Source organism: Zootermopsis nevadensis, unplaced genomic scaffold, assembly GCF_977971745.1.
Source record: "Zootermopsis nevadensis isolate Lab colony 2312 unplaced genomic scaffold, Znev_1.0 Znev_ptg000030l, whole genome shotgun sequence".
Taxonomy (NCBI): domain Eukaryota; kingdom Metazoa; phylum Arthropoda; class Insecta; order Blattodea; family Termopsidae; genus Zootermopsis; species Zootermopsis nevadensis.
The window spans coordinates 2,629,087-2,646,357 of NW_028259162.1; the positions used below are offsets into that span (position 1 = coordinate 2,629,087).

Sequence of the window (17,271 nt, forward strand, 5' to 3'; positions counted from 1 at the left end):
CCGCACATAGTAAGTCACAGACTAATGGAGAGGAAAGATTTTGTAGCTGTAGAAGAACCGGTCTCAGATGGGAGGGTATCATCAGATGATCTTCGACAAACAACTGAAGCTGTGACCTTTGAACTAGCTCACGGTAGGAGGTGAATGACAGAAATCTGTGAACACGATAATGAACCTTGAAGTTCAATAACCTTCAAAGGCAAGGAATTAATTATTGATGGGTTGAGTGACCTTGCAACACGGAGTGAGCGGATTTGTTTGTTTGCTTGTTGGGTTCCTGGTTGGTTAGTTTTTAGGTCAGCCAAACAAAAGTTACTGTAATTTCAAAAACGACTCTCGAGCTTTTAAAACCTCACAAAGGGTTACTAAAATATAAGTAATTAAGAACTTATTTTCATCGCATTTAGTAATATCTAAACAAAATAAAACTTGGGATCGAAATTGGTTTTTGAGATGAGTAATACAAGGAAAGTGACAACATGCTAGACCAGGCGTATTCGGAGAAACATGATGGATGTTGTCATATTCAAATTTTTATAAGTAGTGGCTCGTGGAGTAATAATATTTGGGGCCAATGCTCTGCAGTGTCGCCAAATTACAGGGGACTTCCGATGTCAACACTCAAGATCCACACTTTCATAAAATAATATCACTGTGGGCATGCGCGCAACGCAATGTTATCTACAGATCACATCAATAACACCAATCTGGCTACAGGCTGTCACACACACTGATTTATGAGAAATTTATAAACACCTCCTGCCCTCACAATTCGCACTTACAATTTCTCCAGTATTCGTCGGGCTGTGTATCCGTGCGGTTGCGAGATGGAACGTCAATACACAAACGAGTTTCTTTTGTCGGTTAATTGATAACACAAGGATTGAATGTAGCTCAGATTACAGAAATTAAATAAGTTTAAATAATAAACAGACCTCAAACGAAGATAAAAGAAGAGTGAGTATTATATTAGTGTGTAACCCGGAATTAACAGATAAATTAGATAAAGAAATTTCTTACAAAGCTTATACTTGAAAGATCAAGGTGCAGATAATATTAAAGTGGATTTAATTTGTTGAAAATTTATTCAACGACAATGGGGTTTTGGTTCTAGTAAAAACCATTTTTTCCCCCCAAAACACGAAATTAGTTTGTCTTTTTTTTCATTGATAAATAAATAGTTGGTTGGTTGATGGCCAATTCGTCATTTTCTAAACCTGTCTGTAACTGAATTTAGTTTCGCTGATGTCTGATTCTGCCAGTCACTTGGTGTAAGTAGGATTAGAGGTTCTCACGGCTGTCTTCTGGGTTGTAGCGCCGTGTAGACTGGTAGACGTTTACAAACGTTTCAGAGGTACTTGCTGCCTCTATCATCAGGGCGATCTGATGATATAAGCAGCGAAGACCACTGATAAGTTGGCAAACTTCTACCAGACTACACGGCGCTACAACCCAGAAAGTACCTATCTTAGGTACTTAGCTGGCTGCTTCGTTAGTTAATTAGTTCGCCCACAAGCAGTATATTAAACTGGAGTGCTAACCACTATACAGAAAAGTAGGTTTTAAATTTCACAAGTACGTCACATGTACTAACGTGTCTTGTGATATTTCAGGAAGACTCAGAACAATGGATGTAAATACCTGCATGTCTATGAAACCTGAAGTAAGTATCTTTGCTTTTGAAAGCGTTTAAAATAATAAGAAATATAATAATTCTGTACATAAGCTACTACTTCCTTATTTAAATAACCTTAAATTCAAACATATTCATTTTAATGAATTTTAAAAAATTAATACCAAATATTCGGTACGCCTAACAAATTTGTAACACGACGTAGATACGTCCAGATGAAACTGATAACATAAACACTTAACTTCTTTCAACAATATTTAATCCCTATTGTATTTTAATATTTTTCTTCATAAAATCAGTTTATAACATCTATTAAAGTGTGTATACATTTGTTTGGGCCCCTCTGTATGTGTATATACAACGCCTTTTAATAATAATGGTTTTTAATTCGTTGAAAAGGACTTTGAAATTTTACTCGTTTCTTTCTCCTAACATAGAATGAGACGTATGGCCTGACAGTCCTGTGGGAAGAGAGCGAAGACCTGAAAGTCCTTCCCGAAGGAGAACGGATTGCACTTCTTACAGTGGCAATTGTCCTTTGCAGCTTCTGCGTAGTAGGAAACTGTGCAGCCATCTTTACTGTATTTCGCAGGTAAATATACTTAATATATTTTTACATATTTTAAAAAAAATAACAAAAAACTGACCCCCCCCCCCCACCCAAAGAACAAATTAAATCACCTCCAATTGTAATTTGTATTTCAATCAAAATAACAGCGCAGTCTCTGTCAAGACAGTCGGCAAACGGGCTGATAATTGAATCCGTCACCTACCGGGCGTTACCAAAAGACCCACGCCAATAATTACTGTCATTCGTGATAAATGTACAGCCTCTTCAAAATAAAACATCTCCTTCAATGTATTTTCATCAAAATAAACACCCGACTGCACATAAAATCAAGAGCGTAAATCTATCTCTGCTCCAAAACAAACACTATTAGACATTGTTCAGTCTACTGTAAAATAAATTACAATTTATTCTAAATATAATTTCGGACACATCAACCAGGACCATGTTCCTTGCCTCACACTTTTTCTAAATTGGTATTCGTGATTCTCACGAAATATTAACGCATTAAAAGATATTTAACGAGAGTCACAGATTACTCGTAACAATATTTTATCCCATATCTCGTTACAGAAATATATTTTACTATAAAACATCCCATCAAGAATAACTTGAAAATCTTACTACAAAAAAAACACTTTCATTGTAAAGTGTAACAAAGTAGCGTATAACAATTAAAATCGCCACTTATCTCTGCTTATTACGAAACCAGATGATTGTTTACCATGGCCATGGATAAATTATCATATATTTATTTAGTGTTCTGTCTGACGACAGGTCCATATGAACAGGATCCTTCCATCCTTTTCTCGGACTGGGACCTGTTCATATACGTTCTTGGCAGATGATCCAGAAGTGGTTTGCCATTGCCTTCTTCTGTGTGTGAATGGAGTAATTGTTGGGATGCCACGGAGGAAAACTCCGTGTTGCCTAGACCACGGCCTTGCCCAACACAAGTTATAAATTCGGGCACCGCCGGGAATCGAACCCGAGACCCCAGGATTACAAGGCCAGCGTTCTGACCGCTAGACCATCTCATCTTATTATTATTTAGTGTTCTGTCTGACGACAGGTCCATATGAACAGGATCCTTCCATCCTTTTCTCGGACTGGGACCTGTTCATATACGTTCTTGGCAGATGATCCAGAAGTGGTTTGCCATTGCCTTCTTCTGTGTGTGAATGGAGTAATTGTTGGGATGCCACGGAGGAAAACTCCGTGTTGCCTAGACCACGGCCTTGCCCAACACAAGTTATAAATTCGGGCACCGCCGGGAATCGAACCCGAGACCCCAGGATTACAAGGCCAGCGTTCTGACCGCTAGACCATCTCATCTTATTATTATTTAGTGTTCTGTCTGACGACAGGTCCATATGAACAGGATCCTTCCATCCTTTTCTCGGACTGGGACCTGTTCATATACGTTCTTGGCAGATGATCCAGAAGTGGTTTGCCATTGCCTTCTTCTGTGTGTGAATGGAGTAATTGTTGGGATGCCACGGAGGAAAACTCCGTGTTGCCTAGACCACGGCCTTGCCCAACACAAGTTATAAATTCGGGCACCGCCGGGAATCGAACCCGAGACCCCAGGATTACAAGGCCAGCGTTCTGACCGCTAGACCATCTCATCTTATTATTATTTAGTGTTCTGTCTGACGACAGGTCCATATGAACAGGATCCTTCCATCCTTTTCTCGGACTGGGACCTGTTCATATACGTTCTTGGCAGATGATCCAGAAGTGGTTTGCCATTGCCTTCTTCTGTGTGTGAATGGAGTAATTGTTGGGATGCCACGGAGGAAAACTCCGTGTTGCCTAGACCACGGCCTTGCCCAACACAAGTTATAAATTCGGGCACCGCCGGGAATCGAACCCGAGACCCCAGGATTACAAGGCCAGCGTTCTGACCGCTAGACCATCTCATCTTATTATTATTTAGTGTTCTGTCTGACGACAGGTCCATATGAACAGGATCCTTCCATCCTTTTCTCGGACTGGGACCTGTTCATATACGTTCTTGGCAGATGATCCAGAAGTGGTTTGCCATTGCCTTCTTCTGTGTGTGAATGGAGTAATTGTTGGGATGCCACGGAGGAAAACTCCGTGTTGCCTACACCACGGCCTTGCCCAACACAAGTTATAAATTCGGGCACCGCCGGGAATCGAACCCGAGACCCCAGGATTACAAGGCCAGCGTTCTAACCGCTAGACCACCTCATCTTATTATTATTTAGTGTTCTGTCCGACGACAGGTCCATATGAACAGGATCCTTCCATCCTTTTCTCGGACTGGGACCTGTTCATATACGTTCTTGGCAGATGATCCAGAAGTGGTTTGCCATTGCCTTCTTCTGTGTGTGAATGGAGTAATTGTTGGGATGCCACGGAGGAAAACTCCGTGTTGCCTACACCACGGCCTTGCCCAACACAAGTTATAAATTCGGGCACCGCCGGGAATCAAACCCGAGACCCCAGGATTACAAGGCCAGCGTTCTAACCGCTAGACCACCTCATCTTATTTTAACCAAATTAAAGACGTAATTATAAGAAACGGAGGCCTTTATAAAACACGACAGGGGTGTCAATCTCTGCTTATTTTCATTTGGAAACTAGACAACTCTGTTCCATTCTCACAGGAAACTCCGTTTGCTGTACAAGTGCTGTCTCGTCTCTCTGGCGCTCAGTGATTTACTGCTAGGCCTATCCTACTCAGCCACCTACATTCCAAAGTTCGTCCAGAAATATTCCAATGCTTGGGTACGTACACGTGAGATTATCCGATTATGAAGACAATTAAGGACTCAGTAGCCTATCGGTATTGGTTTATTTTATTTACTTATATTTTGTTCATTTATTTAATGACACTGTCAGTAACTCTCATTAAAAAGCGGGAAGACTGTATTCTAAGCCTAGCTGTAAAAGGGTTCTGCTGGCTACAAAAATCATTTTAATTGTTTAAAAAATTCATTTCTATAAAGCCTTATCTCCTTTTCTATTATTAATATTTGTATCTTCATTAGCTATTTATTTTTAATTTGTCACGTATTATTTATTTCAATAAAATTATTTTTCTGTAGATTCAATCACGTTGAGGAAAAATGTGGAATAATGATACGGATTTAAAATTAGATAATTGTACGTAAACCATGTAATTAAGTGAACTAGTTAAATGAACATTTGACACGGAAAGAACTAATCGAATTTCAGTACAGTCAGTGTCGCCAACTATCTGTTGCTTAGGCATTGGGTGAAGGCATGTGCTCCTTTCAACCCCTGTTGATGGCGATGTGTCTGTTAATAAACTCGATGACAATTTCCTGCATCGCCTTGGATCGTTACCAGGCTGTGAGGGGTGGCGTTAAGAAGAGGTGGGATCCTAACCTGTGGATCTGCCTGCTTCTTATGCTGCTGATCTGGTCTGCGTGTGCAGGTAAGCCGAGATGCGGGTTGGAGGCACTGTCATAAATACAGAGTGTCCCAAAAATATCAGTAATTTTGGTGGTCGCTTGTCAATAAGATGTTAATCGGTGTCAACTGCGCCACGAAGCTAACGGTGGTCATTTTGAACACCTACGTCAGATTCGCTAATTCACTAAGTGCCAATGCTGACGAATATAATGGTTTAGAATGTCTTTATTTAAATCCACGGAATATGTGTATGCATCTTTTCGGGACTTTCTGTATAATGCGCAGGTTTTACATTTCAAAGCGCCTAGCGAGAAATTTGGCAAGCATTTAAACAAATAACAATCTTTTCGGTGGTAGCTTATATTAAAAAATCTACAGAATTTTTGTGAAGTGTTATAAAAATATTTTTAGTTTATTTAACGACGTTGTCAGTAATTCAGCGTCGAATGTAAAGATGAATAATTAACTGGAAAGGGTATGGAACGAATCGGTCGTGGCCTACTTTAAAGTACTATAACGGCATTTGAATGGAAGGACCGAGGAAAAATTACGAAAAACCTCAATCAGTCGCTCTACGGGCCGAGATTTGAACCAGGGGCTACTGAATACAAAGCGGGAGTGATAACTACTTTACCACGACTTTCGGAATTCAGAAAAGAAAGCAAATTATATTCGGAAAAATACGAAAGGCAGAGATCTTACAAAAGGAACTTGTGAATATGACAAGCAAATTAAACTGACCTTAAATTGAAACGTAAGAGCGTGGGAAAATTTATTTTTGTCATTATTTTCGTAATGTACCGTCGGGTTTTATAACAGCGGCGAATTTATGTGCTAAGTGACTGTTAAGTGCTCATGGAACACGCCCAACTAGTCAATAAATTCCCCGCTTTTTATAATAACCGAAGATTCATTACTGTGCTCATAAGGACCTAACAGTGGCCCCGATCTTGCGCTTGATAAATCCAATCCACACACCCAAACCCTCTGCCTCTAAGATCCATTTTAATATTATCCTCCCATCTACGGCTATGTCTCTTTGCTACACAATTTCCAACCAATATTCAGCAAGCATTTCTCCTACTTCTCTAAAGTTAAGTTTTATGTATCTTCCCCTTGGCGTTCATGTTTCCACAAGTGGTCTCTTATCTTGAGATTTACCTAGTACGAATTCCTAAGTCCGGGTGCCCCACCCAACCCGTTCTCATTTTTATTATCAGTGTTTTAATTTTGTTTCAGGTACTGCTACGCCAATGTTTTTCACGTACAATTACATAGGACCAATGCATGTGGTGACTGTCGACTGTGAAATCCTTCCCGATCCCCTGCATTTCTGTGTCGTACCTACAAAAGAATTCAAAAGCCAGTATTACATCTCAGTATACGCCCTCATCTTCCTTCCCCTGTTCGTCACATTCGTCGGATTCTACACTGTAGTCGCCTCATACGTCTGGAAACAGCGGATTCCCATCAGCAGACGTGCGCATGAGCAAACTTCAAACGCGACAGCTACTTCAGCTACAAACAAAACGTACACGAAAGCTAACACAAAGATGTCGCCCAGATACGTCTTTCAAAGTAACACAACTATCAACACGGGGTCAAGGAGCACGCTGGTAACTGACAGTGGCTCCGGAACGCCTTTAAATCGCAGAAGAGAACATTGCAGTGACGTACCTCAAAGAAAATCTCATGCCGAGCCGACCGTTCGTACAGTCCATACCAAACGTAAAGTGCGTACCTTCAAAGTAATTATGGTTCTCATTGTCACTTGTTTCATAGGTCGTGTGCCTAGTTGGAGCTTCAACGTTGCCCAGTCTGACCCAGACATTAGACTGGACGACATGAAATGGTGGCTATTGCAGTTCTGGTTCACCATAATGAGTCTGTTTTCAACAGCACTGAATCCATTCTTGTATTGCTTCATGAATGAGACATTGGATTTTATACAGGCATTCTTTACGTTCATCGGGAGTATTTTTTGCTATTGTTGCATTTCTTTGAAAACAGAAACGAAAATAGATGTTAAAAAAGACAGTCAAGAGATTGTAGATGAACAGAAAAACCAGATTAGATCGATTTCCATTGTTCCTCGGGGTCCTTATTTAAATAACGAAGAAAATAGACTGGGTGCAGTTGCGATATCTGTTGAAGTCAATCATATTTAACCATTTATACAAAAAAATAGTTATTCTATTAGAACCTGCAGACCCAGATCCATGGCAACAAACGTTGCGTTATTTGGGTAACGTAAATGTAAATACAAAATATCAAGTGTATTTTAAAGAAATCGTATGTGACAATGAGAACTGGATTCGCCCGGCTTACCGTATGGATCAGTGGTGTTATTTTGTAAACATGGCTATGAACATTAAGGTGAATGACGTTAAAACAGTCTGGAAATATATTTAAACAAACACATGTTCCGAATATGCCTGTCTTGTTGCGCCATATAGTCTGGTGGAAGTTTACCAACTTTTGGAGATGACTGCTACGTCTTAAACGTCGGATACCTTCTACCAGGCTACAAGGTATAACACTCGTAGGAGAGTCATCTTATTATTCATCGCCGTGTATAATCTAAAATCTCAATTCATTTTACGTTATAAAATAACAAAAATAATTAATCGCACACATAAAATTGTACATTCCATTACAACTTACAAGTCTAATGTAATGGACGTAAGAACGTCATCAGAATTATTTGTTAATGCTACTAGACACAGATTCCTCCCACCCTTTCGACCACCATCTTCGTGAACTGCACCGAAAACAATAACATCAAACGGGAGTTGTATACTTTGCCTGCCAGGTAAACGTCTAGTATTAAATGGGGCATGTTTTTGAAAGTGCCCTTTCTCTACAACATATCAAACAAATATTTATTATATTAATCCTTTGAAGCCGGAGTTAAATTTAAGCATTCAGTCCGTACCGCGAAGAAAACACCACACTTCACCATTACAAAAATCAATATCTTAACGCTGTTTAAGGAAATAATCGCTGTTTGCACTGAGAATCATATTAAACCAGCATGTGAACAATACAAGTTCCTGGTTGTTCACAAAAGTGGTATATACTGTTACCACTTGACACTGAGGGGGGGGGGGGGGTAGTTAATCCACCAGCCATATTCATCTGATTACACGTTGAAATTACAAGTATTACGTACATTGCAAATACATTTTCTTCATCAGCACTATACAAATGCAACATTTTTCCACTGCATAGATTACGTATGTATGTATCTCTTACCTTAACGCAGCTAACGCCCGCCAGTGGGTTTCATGTTAGCATAGAGTGGAGCAGCTTGACCCACCATGTCAGTTCAGTTTGTAGATTAATATCTTACGCCATCCGGTCTAAAGTGTAGCAGATTCACAAAACTAATTACTGCAACAGACACCAGTGATCACTATTTCACAGTTTTTAACACTAATAAACCGTCACTTTCGTCACAAATCTCACAATTACAGGAAAGATTCACACTTTTCATTGCTGTCGCAGGTTACTCGCGCGGAAAGGAAGTTTGGCAGGAACTTCCGGTTTGATGCAATCGTCAAAATTCGGCTGTCACCTTCGGAAAAATCCCGAATGCAATATGCTTGTAACTTATCCTCGCTGCAGGGCCTACCTACTCCTACTATTCTGTTGATCTCAGAAACAACGATTCGCTCGCTGTCATCTGTATATCTGTGAATTAGCGTTCCGTTGTCCTTGGAGTTAAGAGTAACTCAAAGACACGTCGCTTCCGAAATGACTGTGGTTCGGTTCCCAGTCAGAGCATTGGACATTTTTTTTTGTTAACGTAACGTGTTAAATAACTCTTCAAGTTCGCCGGCTATTACTGAAAAGTAAATTAGAGTTGCATTCACACTAATTTCTTTAAAAATGTATTAATAATAATCATACACTGCTGTTGCAGGGTAAGCCTAATATAATATAAAAATTATCTCTTAAAATCCACATAAATACTTTAGTATTCAGTTATTCAAGAAATTCTGTGTTTTACGGAATCAGAAAGTTTATCGGTATGTTACAAAATACAACCACAGTATTGCTTGAGTACTTTAAATTATATCTACTATTTGTAATCTGAGACTAGGTCTTCCAAATAATCTCTTTCCTGTATGTCCATCATGCGTGCTATACGTCCTATATATCTGAGACATTAGTGCTCATTTCTTAGTAAATAATGAGCAATGTGACTGAATATGATAGTAATGAATAGATGTAAGATTGTTTATATTATATTTTTATTTATATTGTAACGAAAAATGTCTGTCAGAAGTTTTAAGGGATGTGTCCTGTTTTGTGATGATCGTTGGGTTGAAATATTACTAAGGAAAATCGCACGGATCCATGTTAATGTTATCTATTTGAAATATTTTTACAATTTAGCAGTCATATCTACTATCTTCGAGAAATTAAAGAAAACCACCTGAAGATGACCAATCAAGGACGAAACATGTAGTGGTTATTAATAAACATTGAAACTAAAATAAAAAATTGTTGTGTAGACGGGACTGCCAATCTAACGACTCTCAAAAGATTTGATTAATTCTGACTTCTTTCGAAGTTTTTAATATTATCAAAAATATGAGAGTTTCCGGTTCAATTAATCAATATCTTTCTTGAAATTTTGTCTTTGGTACAAACATAGTACCAGCTTTGTGTATACTGTTTTAATTATGTAAATATCCATTTCTAAAATTAGTTTCTGTTTTCCACAGTAATGAATTTATTCTGTTGTTCAGAGTTTTAAAATGTAATGTTTTAAATAAACAGCTTCAGTTTAACGTTATAATACATGCTCTGTTCCAATGTTTTTCGAACATTCTGGTGTTACAGACCCCCAGGGGTCCGCAGACCCCCTGTTCAGTAATACATGCTCTGTTCCAGTGTTTTTCGAACATTCTGGTGTTACAGACTGCTCTGTTCAACTTATGTCGGAATAGTCGACATCTTGTCCTTTAACCAAATATCGCATTCAAAAAGGGTCTTCTGGACGAGCTCCGTCATTTTGGCTCCGGATGAGAACAGAGGTTCTGGCTTCAGGATTTCGATGGCCCTCAGCAACAATTCTTTTGCTTCCAGGGCCCTGCGGATAGTCTCCCGGGCAGATACGACAGGTGGCTCCTTCTCAAGGTCACGACGGGCGAGATAAAACTCTGCACAGTGAAGTTCCCTCAGAAGTACTGAGGAAAAGAGCGCCAGTCTCGTGGCGCCTGGGTCTAGGGTGTCTGTTATGGCGAGCAGTTCCCGGCACATGCCTGGATAAAACAATGAAACTACTTCAGTTTCGTGCCCGGAAGAGTAGCCGACACGCATCCTGTCTTAGAACTCGGTTACGGACAGGACAATTCTGACCCTGTGAATTTATCCCGTTCAAATTCTGACAATGGATTGACAATTTCAACTTGGGTTTCCGTGGACTTTCTCAGTCACTCTAGACGATTACCCGGAAAAGTACTTACAATACGCCAAGTTTGTTACATGTCCCGCCAATTTCAAATGGTTCTATGAACCTCTCCAGACCTTCTCTCCTGGAGTAGGCTGTAGTGGTATACTGAGTAGCATTCCGTAAAACCTCTTATCTGGATTTGATTTGGAGACTGGCTATCCTTTCCCGATTTTCTTAAGCTCCTGTACCCGAATGCCAGGACAGTCCCCAAGTAGACTAAGGTCTATATCTTCCACAAGGGATAATTTACATTTCACCGTTCAAAAGAAATCGATGCATACCATTAGAAGCTGCAGAAGGCATCGTTAGATAAACAAAATACAGATCTAATAGGCCTACAAAAACATCGTTAAATGAGCAAAAGTCGGTCTTGGAAATGAAGTTTCCTTGTAGTAGAGTAAGGAGGCGATAGCACGTACCGGCTTTCCTCTTCAGCTGCTGGTCGCTCAGCTGACTGATCTGGTATCCCTGTTGGTGACCATACAGTTGAACCAGAGTGTGTTTGACGGAGTATAGGTGATAATGGTGGGGGTGCAGAAACATGGACAGCTTTGTCAGAAGTTCCTCCAGTTGCGTCACTGTTGGACTTCCCTGCGAACAACACAACTCAGATTCTAGTAACTAACCCTAGGCACGGAGCAGGGTCCTTGAGAGACTAATAGTACGTCCAGTTAGTCACAAACAACCCAGCCTTTCGTGAACCCCGAAAGGTTCATTACAGTGCACACAAAACCCCTCCGTCGATCCCTAATTGAGTCCACATCCTCCAACATTTTTTCCATAAGACCTATTTTAATATTATCCTCAATCTATATGTAGGTATTCCATGTGGTCTCTTGCCTTCAGGCTTTTCAACCAAAATGTTTTATGAACGTCTTATTTCCTCCATACATGCTATATGTCCTTCCCATCTCATCCTCCTTGATTTGATTGCAGCAAAGTGTTCCCTAGTTTGAATCCCGCATGGGCTATTTTCCGAATCGTACGAAACCCATAGACAAAAAATATATATTTATTCATTATTAAAATAAATGGCACATTACCACTAAGCCTTAAAGAATTAAAAATATTCATAGCACCAGGAAATGTTTCGAATGAATTGTCAATGAACTTGATGCTAAGAGAAATTTATTCCGATACCCACTGCCTGGATAGTGTCCACCTCCTCTCCGATCCTTGATACTAGGTCAGACACTTCTGATGAAGTCATCACAATAGGACAGCGATCGCAGCGCCAGTCTGAATTGTCATCCAATGGCGAAATTGGCAACTGTGTCCCTCCACATGAACCATCGTCTCTGTAAACAGGATGATGTAGCTCAGGTGGAGCGGGGTTTAAGGAAATCTTATTTGACAAAATCGAAAAATAATATTAAACTATATCTGAGGGCAATAAGGGTTGAGTTGGTGGAATAGATTTAAAGTTCAGGACTTACGAGAATAGATTAACGAATCTTGGAATTACATAAAAACGAGAATTTTATCTTAACTTTTCATAAGTGACTTCGCATCGAGTAGTTAATTAATTAAAATAACGCATTAAAGCGGACATAAAAGCAGAGAGGTGGTTCATGAAAATGTATGCTCTGTGCCATAAATGTCACTATTAAAGACACAGGCGTTGTCCAACATTGGTGTCTGGCACTGGCGTTGTACTTACGCGTCGGAGGTCCCATCTGAGAGGGCATGCAGCCCCAGGCACCGCAAGCCGCTGATGTTTGTACCCAGCTCCGTGGGGTCGCTACATCTCTTGCACCGGCAGCTGAAGTACTTGGTGGCCAAAAGGTGGTCCCTGCGAGCCTGTGTACCCCACAGCGCATGCGTGTACATCGTCGCGATGTGCTCGCCCCTGAATTCAACGTAAAATTAATCCAAATGCTTAATCTCAGAAATTACTGAACGAATCTGAACAAAATTTTGGCGTTGAAAAGGAAAGATACGCCGAAACGTATACATTTACGTTAGGTTTGTTTAAATGTTATCAAATCTTCTAAAAATAACTAATCGTGTGAAAGCTAATAGCGGTGTAACTTAAAATAGGCCCATAGACCTCATAAAGATTTATAACTCATATTCATAATATTTTTAGGTGCGTTCTCAGCTGAAAGTTGTAAAAATGTCTCTGTTAGCTTCACTATGTCATATATGATGTCAGTCATAGAGGTACGAGACATCCTACAAACATTTTGGGTATTGGGTATTGACCGCTCAAAACTCAGACTACCTTGGTGTTCTTCACAAAGGTTAATGGTAAAATTATGGTAAACACAGCAGAACTTTTACGCTACTAGCATGTCCAAATTTTTTTGACATGGGAAAATAACTTTTGATTCTGTGTCACGTAATATCATAAGAATGATCACTTTACAAAAATGTTTTATGTGTCTGTGATATTATTCATCGTCAGGATTCATGCGGGGTACAGAATCATAGATAATAAAATACTTTGATACTATGCATACTCAAATGGAGTACACGTATCTGCCCAGAGAGGAGGGGCAAGTCTCCCTGTACTCACTTCTGGATGTGCTGGGTGGCTGTTACAGTTATGCGGTACTGTTTGTATCCGGGGTTGATCTCGAAAGTGTGTCGAGTGTTTGGCAGACAATTGTGTTCAATCAGGTATACCGTGGGGTACAATGCCACAACCTCTGACCCCAGGGCAAGGCGGATGTCCAGTCCGTTCACATCCAGCACGCCACATATCCTGTGCAGAGTGTTCTGAGAACAGTTCTGCAAAACTGTTTCTCCACTCACGTCAACTGAAGGGAGATTCTGCAGGTAATTCTCCTGCAGGAAATTTACCACGCGATCTTGAATCTCCCTGAACAACCACAAGCATGACAAGTAAGTAAGCATTAAATAGGAAGCTTTTAGAAAGGTTTTATACTGCCTGATTTCATTCAAATGCTTATTTGATTTGTTTTGTTTTTATATTGTTATAACGACTTTTTAAACTCCAGAGACTACAAAGTTTAAAACGAAATAAAAAGGCAACTATGAATAATCAGTTGTTAAGAATATGGAAGGAGATAAAAAATTTGTGTCAGGATATTAGGTAAAACGACCTTCATTATAACTGGCTATTCCTTTTAGTCTCTACTTGGCCGATTTTTTAAAATTCTTAATTCCATATATAAAGTTTCACAGTCGTTATGAATTAATAATTACTCTATGTAGTAGGACAGACGGTGATTCCCCTGTACCTGTAGGTATCAGTCCCAGGTCCTCTGTGCCTGAGATGTGCTTCCATCTGTAGGATCTGCTCCCACTTACGGGGGTTGCGTCGTTGAAACAGCAAACATCTGAGCGGCGTCACGGCGTCATAATGGTAGCCAGCAACGTCCTTTCTGGCCGCCGAAGCCAAGCTTTGTTTTGCCTGTAGGCGCAGTATTGAACACTCTGGGGCGTGAAGCTTGGGATCCGCGGGGCAGCTCGGCCCGCACCACGGCCATAGGCATTTGGGACACCTGTAATCGCTGTCGAACCGCGTAGGTGCGTGGCACCCCAGACAGAGGGGCTGCTCGGTATGTAGCTTGGGACCCACAAGCAGAGGCCCTTCGCTGATAATCACGTCCCCAGGGGACAGGTCACGTGAGGCCACGAGGTACTTCCCCAGCTCCGGCGACGTTCGGATCTAAAATCACGCAGATGAGTGTCGATTATAAAACATCGTGTATATTAATTTTGTTTTCACAGATAATGGACAATGGTAATATTTGTATAATGAAACAACCCAGTCGATTGTGTCCGAGACAAATTTTGAAAGCCTTATGGCGGTAGCTTCACCTCAAAATTAAAGTACGGAACCCTGGAAGGAAAATTTCGGTAACTAAAGAATCTGCTTACAAGTCAGAAAACACAGGAGTAACAGGCAAACTACACGCTTTTAATTGCCAAACCCATAAAGGCGACACTTACTTCGAAACATCTGCAGGCATTTTTGTGTTTCTTCCAATCCTGTTTCTGATGTTCCTTGCTGCAATAGGACGTCTGCCTGCAGGCACTGCACTTACGAGCAGCTGGGGCAGAACACACGACGCACTCATCCTCAGGCATCGCACTGAAAGATAAAGAAATATGGCGGTCACCCGCAATGACATGTTTAATGACGTGATTACCACTAACAATTTTACACAGGATTCACTGACAAAATACGCTGTTTCCTTATGTTTATGCCAATAACACAAATTTACAAAAAAATATGTAACTTGCGTCGAGGCAGGGCTGTCCAGGCCCTGTAAGCGATAATGATGAGTCGCCACCGATATCATTAATTTAACAATTTTAACTATACAGCCTGTGAACCAAAAACTCACATATTACATTACATTCACTACATACCCCACCTAAAAGAAACACTGCTCTCTTGTCTTTTAGAACATGTGTTACTCACCGAGTAATTTATATTTAGCGTTTTAGCTTATGTGTTATTTATCACGTATGCTTTGGTGATACAGCCAGTTCTACTCGCTACTGCTAACATAATAAATCATCTCAGTATCCTATCCTAACCTCCGAAATGTGCTGTCTTATTAATCTACGCATGTACAGGAAAGCGAAGAGTAGAAATGAAGACACACCTCTTAAATGTCTCATCAAATGACTGCTAGTACTGGACCATATCCCGTACACAAATTATTTAAAATAAAATGTATTGTACTTACAACTTATGTGGCACCGTGTAACGTGAATTCTTCGTTTAAATCTTGATGCAGAATCAGTTTGATGTCAATGGCTTGTTATAACCCGAGCTAGACACTTTACAACGCTCTCTGTGTTTGCGATAGGAACTTGTTTGGATATTTTTAACTTAGTCGAAAATAGACGTTAGCACTTAAACATTCACGAAGTAGAGGCCTGGTAAATTGTGACTGTATAATTCAAATCATGAATATAATATATTTGTGTGGAAGATCTATACCAAACTTCGCGTTGGCCTATTCCCTTCAGTTTATTCAATTTTGGAGCATAATAACATTCTTCATATATCATACTTATATGCTTTCGTAGAACTGAATTACAAAACGATTCATTTCTGATTTTACATGTAATTGATCTTAATGTTAATTTATTAATCACAGGTGTATTTTTCTTACATAAATATATTGACCCTGCATACACGGAAATTATGTTTTATTATATTATATTAAACATATATTCTATAGAAAACTCAAATAGAAGTTGTAAGGCGTAATGAAATATCCACTTCATGTCACACACAAACATTTTATCCGATGCGCCGATTTTACAAAAAATCACAAACGTGTAAGCTTATTTTAAATTCCGATCCGTGAAACCTCAGTCAGTGAGACAATGGGCTACTGGCTGGACAAGGGTTCGATTCTTTATTATTACCATGTCCAGGGGTCCAACAAGTCTTTTGTCCGATTGGTACTGTGAGCTCGTTCCCCGGGGGTAAAAACACTTCAACTTGATATCATCATTCATATATACAGAATTTGAGCTCCCCTGAAATGTGAGATAACTTCTACCAGACAGTAAATTTCAAACTCGCCGCCTTGAGATCCTAAAATCGCATCTATTCCATTAATATCCATCTAATTAATGTCTACTTTTTCCAAGTGGTTTTGCCTATTATGGTCCAAGAAATGAAATGTGCGTACGTCTTACTACTTTTATATTTCGAATTCGAAGAGACGCTCCTCTTCTGGAGGAGGTAGACAGACACAAAGCTGGGGTTACGATCCACTCTGTGTTCAGTTCTATAATAGAGTGGATGTAGGGCGCAACTATTTTTGTACCGGCGACAGTCGAGCCAATTCTAGTCTGTCAGAATTGGCCATCGTTTTGTTACAGCAAGCCGATTTAAATCTTAGCTCCGTCATCCACGCAGACTGTCGCTAAGAAGACTTATTACACTTTTCCAATGTTTTATTCTCTATTCTGCATCCTTCACTGGGTTTTCATCTTTTTTGTTGCTAAGACTTACAATAATTACAGATCTTACCTCTCATTATGCATTCATTTTGTTCAGGGAACGGATGCAATGTTTTACGCATGTGGTGTATGGTACAAGCCACACTCATGTGTAATGTGTGTGGCTACTAGCCAGGAGACAGTCAAGACAATTCTGATTTCCCGCAATGCAGCCAACATGTTCGCTGTTGCCTTGAAAAACATGTCAGGGGGGGGGAGACGTGGTTTGTACGTCACGGAGAAGAAAGTTTGTAAAAG

At 40.0% G+C, this 17,271-nt stretch overlaps 2 protein-coding genes across 3 annotated transcripts; one reads left to right on the plus strand and one right to left on the minus strand.

Annotated features, from left to right (window-relative positions):
* The first annotated feature begins 1,534 nt into the window (after positions 1 to 1,534).
* LOC110841297 (5-hydroxytryptamine receptor 1B) lies at positions 1,535 to 8,712 on the plus strand. Its single transcript, XM_022086699.2, has 5 exons — positions 1,535 to 1,663; positions 2,071 to 2,225; positions 4,838 to 4,958; positions 5,442 to 5,631; positions 6,849 to 8,712. The coding sequence occupies exons 1-5, from the start codon at positions 1,628 to 1,630 to the stop codon at positions 7,775 to 7,777; spliced, it is 1,431 nt and encodes a 476-aa protein (XP_021942391.2). The 5' UTR covers positions 1,535 to 1,627; the 3' UTR covers positions 7,778 to 8,712.
* A 1,136-nt stretch (positions 8,713 to 9,848) lies between these two features.
* Positions 9,849 to 16,142, minus strand: LOC110841268 (SET domain-containing protein SmydA-8). 2 transcript variants are annotated; one of them, XM_022086658.2, is made up of 8 exons: positions 15,741 to 16,135; positions 14,995 to 15,136; positions 14,280 to 14,710; positions 13,592 to 13,897; positions 12,734 to 12,922; positions 12,218 to 12,371; positions 11,493 to 11,664; positions 9,849 to 10,882 (listed from the first exon to the last, which is right to left on the minus strand). In XM_022086658.2, the coding sequence occupies exons 2-8, from the start codon at positions 15,130 to 15,132 to the stop codon at positions 10,554 to 10,556; spliced, it is 1,719 nt and encodes a 572-aa protein (XP_021942350.1). In that variant the 5' UTR covers positions 15,133 to 15,136; positions 15,741 to 16,135; the 3' UTR covers positions 9,849 to 10,553. The 2 variants fall into 2 exon arrangements, with proteins under 2 accessions (XP_021942350.1, XP_087215122.1); XM_087358996.1 differs by having other exon boundaries at positions 10,609 to 10,882; positions 12,214 to 12,371; positions 15,741 to 16,142.
* Between the last annotated feature and the right edge of the window lie 1,129 nt (positions 16,143 to 17,271).